The sequence below is a fragment of the Sturnira hondurensis genome, unplaced genomic scaffold (assembly GCF_014824575.4).
Source record: "Sturnira hondurensis isolate 20B ecotype Veracruz unplaced genomic scaffold, ASM1482457v3 Scaffold0001120, whole genome shotgun sequence".
Lineage (NCBI taxonomy): Eukaryota > Metazoa > Chordata > Mammalia > Chiroptera > Phyllostomidae > Sturnira > Sturnira hondurensis.
Window position 1 is genome coordinate 3974115 of NW_028073751.1, and position 16803 is coordinate 3990917.

Consider the following 16803-nt stretch of genomic DNA (forward strand, 5'->3'; position numbering starts at 1 on the left):
GCCAAATAAGATCAAAGATAAAAAAATTTTTTTTGCTTATCTTCAGTACTTCCCTTTGTGGATAATAACTCTTAAAAAAACAATGACTACTTCTGGATGGAAGAACTGGAGAGCAGTGGACCATAGAATAGAAACCTACTTTCCTTTTGTAGTCTTTCATGCCTTATTTGACTTTAAAAAATACTTTTATCTATTCAAATTTATATAAAGTTTTAAAGTATAAAATATATAGTTTTGATTATGTGAAAAATGTGCTTCATGATGAAAATGGAATAATGAGGGATAAGATTCAAATATTTTAGCTGTTATCTTACATTCAAAGAAAAAGATTGCCTGAAATAGAGAAAATCTAGACTGCGGTTCCACACGGGGACTCTGGGCGCCGCTGTCGGCCAGTGCAGGGCGAGCGCTGATGCTCAGGATTCCTCAGCCTCTAACCTAGGATTTCCTGCGCAGCCTCCAACACAGAGGGAAACCCGCTTACAATAGGGGCTCCCGGCTGCGCAGACTCGCCCAGAACAAGCGGAATCCCAGCCCCAAGACTGGGGACTCCGCCTGTCCTGGACTGAAAGCTCTTCCAGTGCGATAGTGAGCACTTTTCCCAGCTGGAAAGACTGAGACCCAGCGGCAACTAGAGCGCAAGATGGGAGGGAGCTGCGCGCAGAGATGTGGAGCCGGCCGGCTGCAGGTACTGTTTCCCCTCCTGCTGCCTTTGTTCTACCGCGCGCTCTGCGAGCCGATCCGATACTCGATTCCCGAGGAGCTGGCCAAGGGCTCAGTGGTGGGGAACCTCGCCAAAGATCTAGAGCTCAGTGTTCTGGATGTATCAGCTCGGAAGCTGCGGGTTAGCGCGGAGAAGCTGCTTTTCAGTGTAGACGCGGAGAGTGGGGACTTACTGGTGAAGGACCGAATAGACCGTGAGCAGATTTGCAAGGAGAGAAGAAGATGTGAGTTGCAATTGGAAGCCGTGGTGGAAAATCCCTTAAATATTTTCCATATCATTGTGAATGTTGAGGATATTAATGACCATGCCCCTCAATTCCATAACGATGAAATAAACTTAGAAATCAGTGAGTCTGTCAGCCCAGGAATAGGAACAATTCTTGACTCTGCAAAAGATCCTGATATAAGTATGAATTCACTGAGCAAATACCAACTAAGTCCTAATGAATATTTCTCTTTGGTGGTAAAAGACAATCCCGATGGTGGCAAATATCCAGAATTAATACTGAAGAAGAACCTGGACCGAGAAATGCAGAGCGCCCACCACTTAGTACTAACAGCCTTAGATGGTGGGGATCCGCCACAAAGTGGCACTGCTCGGATCCGAATCCTGGTGGTGGATGCCAATGATAACCCCCCTGTGTTCAGCCAAGATGTGTACAGGGTCAGCATTCCAGAAGACGTGGCCCCTGGCACCTCTGTGCTGAGGGTGAGCGCCACAGACCAAGATGAAGGCTTCAATGCAGAGGTCACCTATTCCTTCTTTGGTGTGGCTGATAAAGCCCAGCACATGTTCTCTTTGGATTCTGCTACAGGAAACATTATAACTCATCAACCCTTGGATTTTGAAGAAGTAGAAAGATATATAATGGATGTAGAAGCAAAGGACCGAGGATCTCTCTCTACACGATGTAAAGTAATTATAGATGTTCTAGATGAAAACGACAACAGCCCAGAAATAATCATTACTTTTCTTTCTGATCAGATTTTGGAGAATTCCCTTCCAGGAATGGTTGTGGCCCTCTTCAAAATAAGGGACTTGGATTCCAGAGAAAATGGGGAAGTCACATGTAATTTGAGTAGAAATATTCCATTTAAGATTTATTCTTCTTCTAATAATTACTACAAGCTGGTGACCGATGGGGCTCTAGACCGAGAGAAGACTCCAGAATACAACGTCACCATCACAGCCACCGACAGAGGCAGGCCGCCGCTCTCCTCCAGCACCACCATCACCCTGCACATCACCGACGTTAACGACAACGCCCCGGTTTTCCAACAGTCCACCTACCTAGTCCACGTGCCAGAAAACAACCCGCCCGGGGCCTCCATAGCACAAGTCTGCGCCTCCGACCCCGACCTGGGACCCAACGGCCTCATCTCCTACTCCATCGTGGCCAGTGACCTGGAGCCAGGGGCGCTGTCGTCCTACGTGTCCGTGAACCCGCAGAGCGGCGTGGTGTTCGCGCAGCGCGCCTTCGACCACGAGCACCTGCGCGCCTTCCAGCTGACGCTGCAGGCCCGCGACCAGGGCTCGCCAGCGCTCAGCACCAATGTCAGCCTGCGCGTGTTGGTGACCGACCGCAACGACAACGCGCCGAGGGTGCTTTACCCGGCGCTGGGTCCCGACGGCTCTGCGCTCTTCGACACAGTGCCGCGCGCCGCGCAGCCTGGCTACCTGGTCACCAAGGTGGTGGCGGTGGACGCGGACTCGGGACACAATGCCTGGCTGTCCTACCACGTGCTGCAGGCCAGTGAGCTTGGACTGTTCAGCCTGGGGCTGCGCACGGGCGAGGTGCGCACAGCGCGAGCTTTGGGCGATAGGGACGGGGCCCGCCATCGCGTGCTGGTTGCTGTGCGTGATGGTGGACAGCCACCTCTCTCGGCCACTGTTACTCTGCTGCTGGTCTTCGCTGACAACCTGCAGGAGGCGCTTCCGGATCTTAGCGACCGCCCCGTGCCATCTGACCCCCAGGCTGAACTGCAGTTTTATCTGGTGGTGGCCTTGGCCTTGATCTCCGTGCTCTTCCTATTGGCTGTGATTCTAGCCATTGCTTTGCACCTGCGACGCTCCTCCAGCGCGGCCACTGGCGGCTGCTTTGGGTCTGTTCTTTGCTCCAGATCTGGACTGGAGATCCCCCCCAACTACAGTGAGGGTACTTTGCCCTATGCCTATAATTTGTGTGTACCTGGGGATCAGACTAATTCAGCATTTAATTTTCTCATATCTGCTGATCATTGTCCAGCCAAGCAAGATACTCTCAACAAAGACAGCTCTTCAGCACTATTGGCTAGCATTCTAACTGCTAGTGTTGATGCAGATAAAAAGACTTTAAAACAGGTAAGTAAAAAAAAAAGTAAAGAAAAAGAAAAAAAATAAAACAAGTAAGTAGTTAAAATGATGCTTTTTACATTCCAGAATGCCAGTATATACCAATATGTAGATCCTGTGTTCAATCTCTTTTTTTTAATTCTTTTTTTTAAGATTTTATTTATTTATTTATTTTTAGAGGGGAAGGAGAGAGGGAGAGAAACATCAATGTATGGTTGCCTTTTGTGCATCCCCTGCTGGTAGTTAGCCTGCAAGGAACCGGTTTGCAACCCAGGCATGTGCCCTGACTAGGAATCGAACCTCGATCGTCTGGTTCGCAGGCCCGAGCTCAATCCACTGAGCTACGCCAACCAGGGCTCAATCTCTTAATAGAGTTCCTAAAATAAATCTTGGTCAGATCTGTGGGTATGAATGTTAAAACTAGAGTTTACAATGCCATGACCCTTCTAATATTCCAGTGCATTTTAAGGGAAACATATGGAGAGACCTCGGGTGAAATTTTCATGAAATAAGTACCTTTTAATTGAGGATATGGTATACAGGTACATTGTATATTATGGTATTTTAAATAACCCTAATGCCATCCAAATTTTCTCAAACTGGGACCGTGCTATTTCCACATGTAAAAATGCTGTGCTCTTCAGTTGGTAAAAATTAATAGGAACCAAACCAAACCAGCAAGTTTTTAGTTTCAGTAAGATTTGGAAACTTTTTAAATAATTAAGTGCCCCCTTTTAAGAATCACTCTTTCCAAAAGTGCTAGTGGTAAACCTTTAACACTGCATTGTGTAACTCTTTGTTGTTCTGCGATTTAAGCGTTACTTACTCTGTACAAATGATTTTCCAAGAGGTGAGTGAAATTTATTAATTTCTGGAATGGGCACATTAGTTGGGTTTTCTTACTCGTTGCAATAATAAGATTGGACTCCAGGCGCCGCTGTTCACCAACCAGGGAATGGGAAACCGCGAGCTAGTCCCGTCCTCCCCCACCTCTATAACACAAAGCAGAGTGAGATGGATACTCACGGATCCTGATGCTGGAAACTTAAAGTACGGACTTCCTTTCGCTCTTTAATATATTTTGGATGCAGTCGGCGCGGGGCTTCGCAGATACATAAGCTGGATTACAACAACAAACCGGCTCAAGAAACCGCGGAATATCGGCTCAGCCATTGTCATGGGGAATCAGCTACCACGCCTGGACCGCAGCGGGCTGGTACTACTGTGCATTTTCTTGGGCAAACTGCGGGAATCTGGTGCCGGGCAGATCCGATATTCGGTGCCCGAAGAGACAGACAAAGGCTTCTTCGTGGGCAATATTTCCAAGGACCTCGGTCTGGAGCCCTGGGAGCTGGCGGAGCGCCGCGTCCGCATTGTCTCCAGGGGAAAGACGCAGCTTTTTGCTCTGCATCCGCGAAGCGGCAGCTTGATCACTGCAGGTAGGATAGACCGGGAGGAGCTCTGTGAGACGATGTCCTCCTGTTTTTTAAATATGGAGATACTCGTAGAAGATACCCTGAAGATTTACGGAGTGGAAGTGGAAATAATGGATATTAATGATAACGCCCCCAGCTTCCGGGAGGAGGAAATAGAGATAAAAGTCAGTGAGCACGCAACTCCGGGATCGCGATTTCCCCTTCCTAATGCTAGGGATCCAGACGTAGGAATGAATGCCCTACAGCGCTACCAGCTCAATCCTAATAGTTACTTTTCCTTGCAAGTGCGAGGCAGAACCGATGGGGCCAAGAATCCCGAGCTAGTGCTGGAGGGGAGCCTAGACCGAGAGAAAGAGGCTGCTCACCTCCTCCTGCTCACAGCCATAGATGGAGGAGATCCCATTCGCCAGGGCACTGTTTCCATTCGTGTGGTAGTCCTCGACGTAAATGACCATATCCCAAAGTTTACACAGTCTGTATATCGAGTGAGTGTTCCCGAGAACCTCAGCTCTGGAACTCGGGTGCTCACGGTAAACGCAACTGATCCAGATGAGGGAATCAATGGGGAAGTGGTGTATTCATTTCGGAATGTAGAAAGCAAAGCTTCTGAAATATTCCACCTGGATTCTGGAACAGGAGAAGTCTCAATACAGGGGCCTCTGGATTTTGAGAAATATAGGTTCTATGAGATGGAAATTCAGGGCCAAGATGGTGGAGGTCTCTCAACCACTGCTAAGATGTTGATCACAGTTGTGGATGTGAATGATAATGCTCCAGAAATAACTATCACATCTTCTACCAACTCAGTGATGGAAAACTCTCCTCCAGGTACAGTAATTGCTCTTCTAAATGTGCAAGATCAAGATTCTGGAGAAAATGGTCAGGTTTCTTGTTTCATTCCTAACCATCTGCCTTTTAATTTAGAAAAGACTTATGGAAATTATTATAAGTTGATAACAAACAGAGCACTGGACAGAGAGCAGATCCAAAGCTACAATATAACATTGACAGCTACAGATCAGGGAAGTCCACCCCTGTCTACAAAAACTCACATCTCACTGAATGTAGCGGATGACAATGATAACCCACCCACTTTTGCTCACTCCTCTTATTCCGCCTACATTCCTGAAAACAACCCCAGAGGAGCCTCCTTTTTCTCAGTGGCAGCACTTGATTGGGACAGCGAAGAAAATGCCAGGGTCACTTACTCCCTGGTTGAGGACACCATTCAAGGAGTTCCCTTGTCCTCTTACATTTCCATCAACTCAGACACCGGCGTCCTGTATGCGCTGTGCTCCTTTGACTATGAGCAGCTCCGAGACCTGCAGGTACAAGTGATGGCACAGGACAGTGGGGACCCTCCACTCAGCAGCAACGTGTCCCTGAGCCTGTTTGTACTGGACCAGAATGACAATGCACCAGAGATCCTCTACCCTGCCCTCCCCACAGATGGTTCCACTGGTGTGGAACTGGCACCCCGCTCTGCAGAACCTGGCTACCTGGTGACCAAGGTGGTGGCTGTGGACAGAGACTCAGGCCAGAATGCCTGGCTGTCCTACCGCCTGCTCAAGGCCAGCGAGCCAGGGCTCTTCCTGGTGGGGCTGCACACGGGCGAGGTGCGCACTGCACGTGCCCTGCTGGACAGAGACTCACTCAAGCAGAGCCTGGTGGTAGTGGTCCAAGACCATGGCCATCCCCCACTCTCAGCCACTGTCACCCTCACTGTGGCTATAGCCGACAGCATCCCAGAGGTCCTGGCAGACCTGGACAGCCTGGAGTCTCCCACCAAGCCCGATGACTCAGGCCTTACATTGTACCTGGTGATGGCGGTGGCTGTAGTCTCCTGCGTCTTTCTCACCTTTGTTGTCATACTTCTCACACTCAGACTGCAGCGCTGGCACAAATCACGGCTGCTCCAGGCTTCTGGAGGGGGGTTGGCGGGTGTGCCCACCTCGCACTTTGTGGGCGTGGACGGGGTGCAGGCGTTCCTGCAGACCTACTCCCACGAGGTCTCCCTCACGGCGGACTCGCGGAAGAGTCACCTGATCTTCCCGCAGCCCAACTATGCGGACACGCTCATCAGCCAGGAGAGCTGTGGGAAAAGCGAGCCTCTCTTGATAGTTGAAGATTCAGTCACTGGTTTGGGCAAATGTGATCCTCCAGCTAATCAGGTGAGATTTTTGCCCCTGCCTCGCAATTTTTAGTGTCTCTGCAGCAGTCCATTAAATTGCTTTTTCCTTTTTTTGATGAGTCTCTTTTTAAAACTGTTGAGGGGCATATTCAGTTCATACAGACTTAGAGCAATACATGTGAGTTTGTGTATTTTACCTGTAATCGAATTACCACTTTTCAGAAAGGTTTTGTGAAAGTCATCTTTTTTTTAGTCCTGGTTTTCTTTTAAATCCAAAAGTCTCATTTTGCTATCATGACCTGCTCTATAGTAAGTTGAATTTAGTAATATTTTTCTATCATCAGTGTCTGTGGCTATAAGTGTAAACTGTTTATGACTCTCAAACACTTATTTATTTCCCTATTTAAACTTCGCATCATGTCCATGATTATAAGTATATTTTACCATTATTTGCTTTACTTCTGATGCTCAGATTTGACCCTATTGATTCAACAGCATACTCTCTCTAGCTCTTATCTATCTACATACACACAGTCACACATATGTCCACATTTATACAGGTAAGCTTTTTTCTGAGCACAAAACAATTATATTTTCTTTTTTGATGGCTGTTAATATGTTTAGATCCTGATGATCATTTCAACATTGTCTCACTTATTTATCCCACCAAAACAGACATGTTGACTGCCTTTTAATTACTATACTCCCTTGTGAGAAGAAATGTAGAACACATGTTTCCCCTTATGTTCTAGACATCTCTTCTATTTCTGCAGTGAAATCATTAGGTAGTTTGAAGAAATAATTGAGTTGTTGAACTGGTGTTATTTCCTTTTATTTGTACTTTAATGTATGTGTTGAAGGGTTTTTTAAAATGTAAAGTACAGATACAGTTAATTTTAATCCAGTGCTTCTCAAAAAATTATTTTCAAATCTGCTAAACATGTTTACATTTTTCATATTTATTCGTAGGGAATAGTTTGTGAATCTAAGAGATGGAGTGGGTTTTTAGGCTTTATAATAGACTGGTTTAGCTGGTATTCCTTTGGATATTTTTGTTTGTCTTCAATATGCCAGTGAGTCGTAGATTCCCTGTTTCTGTCCTTCGTAAACTCATTTTGTATCATGTCTAAGTATACTCAGTTCTAAGTATACTAAGTATACTCTTGGTTCTATTCAGAACCAACCTGTTACTGAAGCCCAAAGAGTCCCCTCCCAACACAGGTGTTATCTGAAGCAATACAGGAAGGTCAGGTGTGGAGAGGAAACCAGTCAGGGTGCTTGATGGCGGGAGTCATCTCCCTAATCAACGCAGCTCCTCATTCTCACACCACCTCTAGGTATTTGGTCCCAATTATTTGTACACTCATGTTCCCTTTTAGGAATTGGCCTTAATGTAATTAACTGTACATAGTGTTTAATAATTGGGCAAAAAGAATTTCAACTATAGGAAAGGGAAGTCTTGCAACAGATGCCTAAATTTGTCTTGAATAAAGAAAATGTTATTGTGTTCAGAGCATCTCGGGATAGAATTATGCTTATAGAATTCCAAACTGAGAAAAAGATTGAACACATTTTGTTTGAACTGAAATTAGATGAATGAAAGGGATGTGAGGTATTTTTCTGGGAGAAGGAAGTGTTCTATGTTCTTTAAAATGTAGTCTATCAAGATCTTGGAAAATAAAAAGGAAAGGTTGGTTTTGAAACTTAAGCTTAAGAATGTTATTTTGACCCAAAGGTAGTAATAAAGTTCTAGTAAAGTGCAACGTATGGTCTGGATACATACAGGAACAGAGCCCTGACCATTGTGGGTGTGGCTCAGTTGGCTGGTCATTGTCCCTCAGAGCAAAAGGTGGCCAGTGGGATTCCAGGTCGGGCACACGCCTGGGCTGTGGGTCCCTGGTTGACACATACAAGAGGTAACCTATCTATGTTTCTCTCTCACATCACTGTTTCTCTTCCTTTCTTTCTCCCTCCCTTCCCCTCTCTAAAAATAAAATAAAATAAATAATAAAATCCCTCTCTAATAAAATCTACAAATAAATAAATAAATGGAAACAAAACACCCTCACATTTCCTGTCATTACATTCCTATGGTGACCTACTAAGGTGTACTTCTATAAGTAACGGCGAAGACTTGATGGCAGCAGCGGTCCTCATCCTGAGTGCACCCTATGTCGCTCTGAGATCACCTCTAGTTCCCTCTGATAAATGGAGGAGGGAAATTCATCCGCACATAGGATGGAATCTAATACTGGGTGTCTTTTCATGGCTGTCAAAATTTCTCCATACCACTTGGTGGGGCTATTTTCCCACGTGGACTTTGTTCGAAGTCTGGAGAGAAGACTTTGCTTTGTTCTTCCAGTATCTTCACTGCCTCCGATTAGAAAAACACAAACGTCTCATTCGTGGGTTAATGGCTACCCTACAGGATCCCCTCTCTAAAGAACTTTGTTTGGCGGTAAACACTGGAAAACAGACCTATCCAAAACTCACAAATTGACTCCTTTCCTACGCACCAGGCCAACATAGCTGTTGGAATAGTAAATCCCAATTATTTGCAAGGCTCTGGCTGCAGTTTTCAAAACAGACTCCGAGCGCCGCTGTTGGCCAAGGTGCTGCCAGAGCTGGAGTCGAGGATCCACCGGGTGATTTTCTGCGCAGCCACAAAAGCAAGAAAAAAGGAGAGGGGACCGGACACCGGCTCGCTGCTCGGCAAACCTGATTTCGAAATACCGATTGGGATACCTTTAAACTGGGAGCCTTGAGTTTTCTACGCGGTGGAAGTAGGTATTTTAAACGCAGTTTGTAAAGAAAACGCCTCAACGCCAGGGGCTGCAGCGGGACAGAGAAGAATGGGAAGCAGGGCGAAGCCGAGGAGCAGTACCCGGCGGCAGCGGCAAGTACTCTTTCCCTTCCTGCTGCCTTTGTTCTGCGGGGCGCTCTCCCAGCAGATCCGCTACTCTCTTCCGGAAGAAATGGCCACGGGCTCTGTAGTGGGGGACCTCGCTAAGGACCTGGGGCTGCGTGTGCGGGATTTATTGACCCGCAACCTCAGAGTCAGTGCAGAGAAACAGTACTTCACCGTGAACACGGAAAATGGGAACTTACTTGTGAGTGGTAGAATAGACCGGGAATCGCTCTGCCCTCAAAACCCCGAATGTGTCTTGCCCTTAGAGATTGTCGCAGAGAACCCTCTAAATGTCTTTCACGTAAATGTGATGATAGAAGATATAAATGACAATCCACCTCATTTCCCCCAAAATAGCGTTGTTTTACAAATCAATGAGTTAGCAATTCCAGGAGCTCGGTTTGGTCTGGAATCCGCTATAGATGCAGATGTAGGGCCCAACTCTCTCCAGGGTTACCAACTCAGCTATAACGAGCACTTCTCTCTGATGAAAAAGAATAAGACAGAAGGCAAGAACGCCCCCGAACTACTGTTGGAGAAGCCTCTGGACCGCGAAGAGCAGAGCTCCCATCTCCTGGTCCTGACAGCAGTGGATGGGGGTGACCCGGTCCGAACTGGCACCACTCAAATCAGGATCGAAGTCACTGATGCCAACGATAACCCCCCAGTGTTCAGTCAGGATGTGTACAAAGTTAGCCTGCGTGAGAACTTGCCGTCAGGCACCTCTGTGCTAAAGGTGACAGCGACCGACCAAGATGAGGGCATCAATGCCAAGATCACCTATTCCTTCAAAATACTAGGAGATGTTGGAAATATGTTCACACTAGATCATCAAAGTGGAGAAATTAAATCCAAAGACCCTATAGACTTCGAAATCAGTAGCAGTTATACCATAAGCATAGAAGCCAAGGACGGTGGAGGTATGGCCACCGAATGTAAAATTATACTAGAAATTCTAGATGAGAATGACAATGCCCCAGAGGTGGTTTTCACTTCTGTGTCTAGTTCCATAATGGAGGACGCAGAGCCTGGGACAGTAATTGCTTTGTTCAAAACACATGATAAAGATTCTGGGGAAAATGGGCAAGTCTCATGCCTCATAAAAGAAAAGGTTCCTTTTAGAATTCAGTCTTCCGCCAATAATTACTACAAGCTTGTAACAGATGGGACCCTGGATCGGGAACAAACCTCGGAGTACAATGTCACCATCACAGCCACCGACAGAGGCAAGCCACCCCTCTCCTCCAACAGAAGAGTCACCCTACACATCGGGGACGTCAACGACAACCCTCCAGTTTTCCAACAGACCGCCTACCTGGTTCATGTGCCAGAAAACAACCCGCCTGGTGCCTCCATTACCCAGGTCAGCGCCTCCGACCCCGACCTGGGACCCAATGGCCTCATCTCCTACTCCATCGTGGCCAGTGACCTGGAGCCAGGGGCGCTGTCGTCCTACGTGTCCGTGAACCCGCAGAGCGGCGTCGTGTTCGCGCAGCGCGCCTTCGACCACGAGCACCTGCGCGCCTTCCAGCTGACGCTGCAGGCCCGCGACCAGGGCTCGCCAGCGCTCAGCACCAATGTCAGCCTGCGCGTGTTGGTGACCGACCGCAACGACAACGCGCCGAGGGTGCTTTACCCGGCGCTGGGTCCCGACGGCTCTGCGCTCTTCGACACAGTGCCGCGCGCCGCGCAGCCTGGCTACCTGGTCACCAAGGTGGTGGCGGTGGACGCGGACTCGGGACACAATGCCTGGCTGTCCTACCACGTGCTGCAGGCCAGTGAGCCTGGACTGTTCAGCCTGGGGCTGCGCACGGGCGAGGTGCGCACAGCGCGAGCTTTGGGTGACAGAGACTCGACCCGCCAGCGCCTGCTGGTCGCTGTGCGCGACGGGGGACAGCCGCCTCTCTCAGCCACTGCCACGCTGCTCCTGGTCTTCGCTGACAGCCTACAAGAGGCCCTGCCGGACCTCAGCGAGCGTCCCACACCCTCTGACCCCCAGGCTGAGCTGCAGTTTTATCTGGTGGTGGCCTTGGCCTTGATCTCTGTGCTCTTCCTATTGGCGGTGATTCTGGCCATTGCTGTGCACTTGCGACGCTCTTCTAGCCTGGCTGCCTGGCGCTGTTTTCAGCCCGGTCTCTGTACTAAGACTGGACCAGGGGTTTCTCCCAACTACAACGAGGGAACTTTGCCTTATTCCTACAATCTGTATGTCGCCTCCGATTCTCAGGAAACACGGTTTAATTTTCTCTCTGGGATGCCAGAAACTGTCCCTCCACAAGATCTTTCTCATGAAGCATCTTTGGTAGTAAGTGTCACTGAGAAGAATAACAAGTTAAGCTTTAACTGTTGCTTTTACTGACGTGAGTTTCAATGAATGCCTTTCATCTAGAAATGGTTTGTTTTATTTTGTTTTTTTTTACTCTATTGAATACAAAGAGATGAAAATGCATGAGAAAGAGCTTTTAAAAATATTTTATTTATTTTTAGAGAGGGGGAAGGGGGGCGAAAGAGGGAGAGAAACATCAGTGTGTGGTTGCCTCTAAGGTACCCCCAACTGGGGACCAGGATGGCAACCCAGGCACGTGCCCAGACCGGAATCGAAACAGGGACCCTTTTGTTGGTAGGCCTGAACTTCATCCACTGGGCCTCACCAGCCAGGGCATTTTTTTAAAGGACATAGTAATGCTTTTAGTTACATTCAGTTACATTTGCTAGGGATTCTTTGAATACCACTGGGTAGGTCAATTTTATGGCATCTTTTTTCACAGCTACCTGTAGATTTCTTCCCAATTAAAAAAATGTTTTATGGTATGCCTACCAAATGTACTTAGACCCAGATTATAAATATCTACACTCATAAAAGTACATCACTGATAATTTTTGCTTATATATTTTAAGTATTTATTTATTTATTTATCTTTAGAGGGGAAGGGAGGGAGAGAAACATCAATGTATGGTTGCCTCTCACGAGTCCCCGGCTGGGAACTGGCCTGCAACCCAGGCACACGCCCTGACCGGGAATTGAACCGCAATTCTTTGGTTCACAGGCCCGTGCTCAATCCACTGAGCCATACCAGCCAGAGCAATTTTTGCTTATATTTTGATGGGCTTCCAAATGTACTGCCAGTAATTCTCAATAATTGGAACTAGGATTGTTACACAGATTAAGGTAAGTTTATAATATTCTTTGGATTACTAATTTTCTTGCACAATCTTTTGGAATATAATGTGGTAGTAGATTTTAGAGTGCTACCTTTATTTCCAGTATATGCAAATTGGAATGCTTCTATTTTTTTCTTAAAGTGTTAAATGTTAATGTGTCTTCTATTAACTTCTGGAGATTCTCATAATGTGTACAATCACATTTCTTATTTTTAGGTTTCCATATTATTGTGAAAACTTGGTTTTTAACCTTAAATATCAGCAACCCATTAAAATAAATTTTTCATTTAGGTAAATTTAAGAACCTATGAAAATGCCCCAAATTAAAGCTTAGTGAGGAATTTTAAATTATTCTAATATTTAACTTTGCAACATGGAAAATTCCTAGGGGGATGTCTCATAATAAGGATGTCGAGGGGTATTGGTAATATCAAAGCAGGTGCACTAAAATTAAGGATAAGAATTGCTGTGTATAGAAATTTCTAGTTCATTTAAAAGCCTATTCAGAATATCAGAAGATGCCCACGGCTACAGAAAATAATCTCAAGAAAGTAGCTCTGTGTGAAACATTTCAGGGAAATACAAAGAAGCTCCCTAAAGTTTCAGTGAAAAGAAATACTGTAGTTTTAATCGTCTGCACTTCCAACCCTATTTGAAGAACAGTAGGTGGAGCCATTCGAGGTTTAAAAACCAACAGCCCTTTCCCCGGCGTTAAGATTGTGCAGTAATTGGTTAGGACTCTGAGCGCCGCTGTTCACCAATCAGAGAAAAGCAGAGCGATCCTGCTTGCAGTGCACGCGCCAGAAACACAAAGCACAGAGAGAAACTAACCATCTCCTCTTGGACTGTGAAGAAACTGAGCGGAGGAGCCGGGGTACCCCAGCTGACGGATAAGGACGAAAGTGTTGCTCCTGACTTTGGTGACCGAAGAAAGAATTGGAAATAACCCTCTAGGAAAGTGACAATGACTCCTGCGCGACTGCATCAGGACTGCAAAGGGATGGTCTTGCTGATAATTCTCTTAGGGATTCTTTGGGAAACGGGCTGCACTCAAATCCACTATTCAGTTCCTGAGGAGCTGGAGAAAGGCTCTAGGGTGGGCGACATCGCTAAGGATCTGGGGCTGGAGGCCCGGGAGCTGGAGGAGCGTAGAGTCCGCATTGTGTCCGCAGGTAGGACGCAACTTTTCGCCCTGAATCCGCGAAGCGGCAGCTTAGTCACCGCGGGCAGGATAGACCGGGAGGAGCTCTGTATGGGGGCCATAAAGTGTCAACTAAATCTGGAGATCCTGATGGAGGATAAAGTGAAAATATACGGGGTGGTGGTAGAAGTGAGGGACATTAATGATAATGCTCCCTACTTCCGGGAAGGTGAATTAGAAATAAAAATGAGTGAACACGCAGCCACTGGGATGCGGTTCCCCCTTCCCCACGCGTGGGATCCGGATATCGGGACGAACTCTCTCCAAAGCTACGAGCTCAGTAATAATAGTCCTTTCTCGCTGGAGGTGCAGAGCGGAGCGGATGGTAACAAGTACCCGGAACTGGTGCTGGAGCGCGCCCTGGACCGCGAGGAAAAGGCGGTTCACCACTTGGTTCTCTCGGCCTCGGACGGAGGCGACCCAGTGCGCACGGGCACCGCGCGCATCCGCGTGACGGTTCTGGATGCAAACGACAATGCACCGGTGTTCGAGCAGTCTGAGTACCGGGCGAGCGTTCCAGAGAATGTGGCCGTGGGCACTACACTGCTTCGGGTGAGCGCCACCGACCCTGACGAAGGAACCAACGCAGAAGTGAAGTATACCTTCCGGTATGTGGACGACAAGGCGGCTCAACTTTTCGAGCTAAATCGTAATTTAGGGACAATTTCAACAATAGGGGAGCTGAACCATGAAGAATCAAGCTTCTATGAGATGGAAGTGCAAGCCACGGACAACGCAGGGTATTCTGCAAGAGCCAAAGTCCTTATCACAGTTTTGGATATGAATGACAATGCCCCCGAAGTACTTGTCACCTCTCTCTCCAGCTCCATTCTGGAAAACTCTCCCAGAGGGACATTAATTGCCCTTTTACATGTAAATGATCGAGACTCTGGGGAAAACGGGCAAGTGATTTGTTTCATCCAAGGGCATCTGCCCTTTAAATTAGAAAAATCTTATGAAAATTACTATAGTTTAGTGACAGACACACTCCTAGACCGAGAACTGGTTCCTAGCTACAACATCACGGTGACTGCCACTGACCAAGGAAGTCCACCCCTGTCCACAAAAACATCCATCTCACTGAATGTTGCAGACACCAATGACAACCCACCCGCCTTCTCCCGTTCCTCCTACACCGCCTATACCCCAGAGAACAACCCCAGAGGAGCCTCCATCGTATCTGTGACCGCCTATGACCCTGACTATGGAGAGAACGCTCAAGTCACTTACTCCCTGGTTGAGGATACCTTCCAAGGAGTTCCCCTGTCCTCTTACATTTCCATCAACTCAGACACCGGCGTCCTGTATGCGCTGTGCTCCTTTGACTATGAGCAGCTCCGAGACCTGCAGGTACAAGTGATGGCGCAGGACAGTGGGGACCCTCCACTCAGCAGCAACGTGTCACTGAGCCTGTTTGTACTGGACCAGAATGACAATGCACCAGAGATCCTCTACCCTGCCATCCCCACAGACGGTTCCACTGGTGTGGAACTGGCACCCCGCTCTGCAGAACCTGGCTACCTGGTGACCAAGGTGGTGGCAGTAGACAAAGACTCAGGCCAGAATGCCTGGCTGTCCTACCACCTGCTCAAGGCCAGCGAGCCAGGGCTCTTCCTGGTGGGGCTGCACACAGGAGAGGTGCGCACTGGGCGGGTTCTGCTGGACAGAGATGCGCTCAAGCAGAGCCTGGTGGTGGTGGTCCAAGACCATGGCCAGCCCCCTCTGTCCGCCACTGTCACGCTCACCATAGCTGTGGCTGACAGCATCCCAGAAGTCCTGGCTGATCTGAGCAATCTTGAGTCTCGAGCCAACCCCGATGACTCTGGCCTCACGCTGTACCTGGTTGTGGCGGTGGCCGCTGTCTCTTGCATTTTTCTTGCCTTTGTCATCGTGCTGCTGGCACTCAGGCTGAGGCGCTGGCATAAGTCGCATCTGCTCCAGCCTTCAGGAGTGGGTTTGACAGGTGTGCCCGCCTCGCCGCACTTTGTGGGCGTGGACGGGGTGCGGGCGTTCCTGCAGACCTACTCCCACGAGGTCTCCCTCACGGCGGACTCTCGGAAGAGTCACCCGATCTTCCCGCAGCCCAACTATGCGGACACGCTCATCAGCCAGGAGAGCTGTGAGAAAAGCGAGCCTCTCTTGCTGTCAGGTGATTTAGTGTTTTCTAAAGATAACCATTCATTAATTCAGGTGAGTCCATATCAAATACTATTCTCTGAGCTTTGAGCAAAATATCGCTTATTATAGGTAATGAGTATATATTCGAAATTTATAAAGCAGACACCAGTAAAGTTATGTATATGCATCAGACACCAATGACAACCTGCTGCTTTCCCTCAGGCCTTCCCTCATGCCTTATTGATAACAACTTTTTATATATTTCTATATGTTATATATAAAAATATGTATCCGCTTCATAAAGTTCTTGTTAATACTGTCTAGTTCTTCTGATTTAATTTACGAACTATAAAATTCTTTCTGCTTTTAGTTGGTTTTATTTCCCACTTGCCTTGCAACAGTTTTATGCTGAACATGTGATACCAGTTTATCTGCTAAGAACACAAATTCTTCTAAAGGGTATAAATCTAAGTTGATGAAAATGATAAATATTTTAAGTCAACCTTTATAGATAGTGACTTCCACTACATGTTAACAAATTCATAAAGTGCTTTTAGTTTCTTTTGAAGTGCAGTGATTCCTTCTGGTCATTAGGGACGCACACAGTTGTACTTTCTCAGTATCCTCAGTCATTTCATGTTTGAAGTTATTCTTGAACTTCCAAACGTGGCTAATTGACTTCTTACACTTGTGAAACTTTCGCACTGAAATATGCAAACAGTATAAGTGTTCTCGTGAGGCAAAACTGAAAAGGTAGTTTTCTTTTTTCACCCCTGTTTTAGATTTCTAGAA

The 16803-nt window shown here is 47.3% G+C and overlaps 2 protein-coding genes across 16 annotated transcripts in view; both read left to right on the forward strand.

Annotated features, from left to right (window-relative positions):
• Positions 1-16803, forward strand: part of LOC118998350 (protocadherin gamma-C4) — a 136017-nt gene that overhangs the window by 64545 nt on the left and 54669 nt on the right. The window contains exons 1-2 of one of the 15 annotated variants that reach the window (XM_037062633.1): positions 267-3064; positions 4147-4221. The exons of 11 other annotated variants lie outside the window; for them this stretch is intronic. In XM_037062633.1, the coding sequence (XP_036918528.1) occupies positions 644-3064; positions 4147-4173 (2448 nt within the window). In that variant the 5' untranslated portion in view covers positions 267-643 and the 3' untranslated portion in view covers positions 4174-4221. Of the gene's footprint in view, positions 1-266; positions 3065-4146; positions 4222-8973; positions 11836-13319; positions 16084-16803 lie in introns of those variants that run through there. 3 more of the 15 variants (XM_037062585.1, XM_037062615.1, XM_037062539.1) reach the window with 3 other exon arrangements.
• Positions 4218-6872, forward strand: LOC118998436 (protocadherin gamma-A11-like). Its single transcript, XM_037062635.1, is given in 1 exon segment — positions 4218-6872. A coding segment is annotated over 1 exon segment (2625 nt). The 5' UTR covers positions 4218-4232; the 3' UTR covers positions 6858-6872.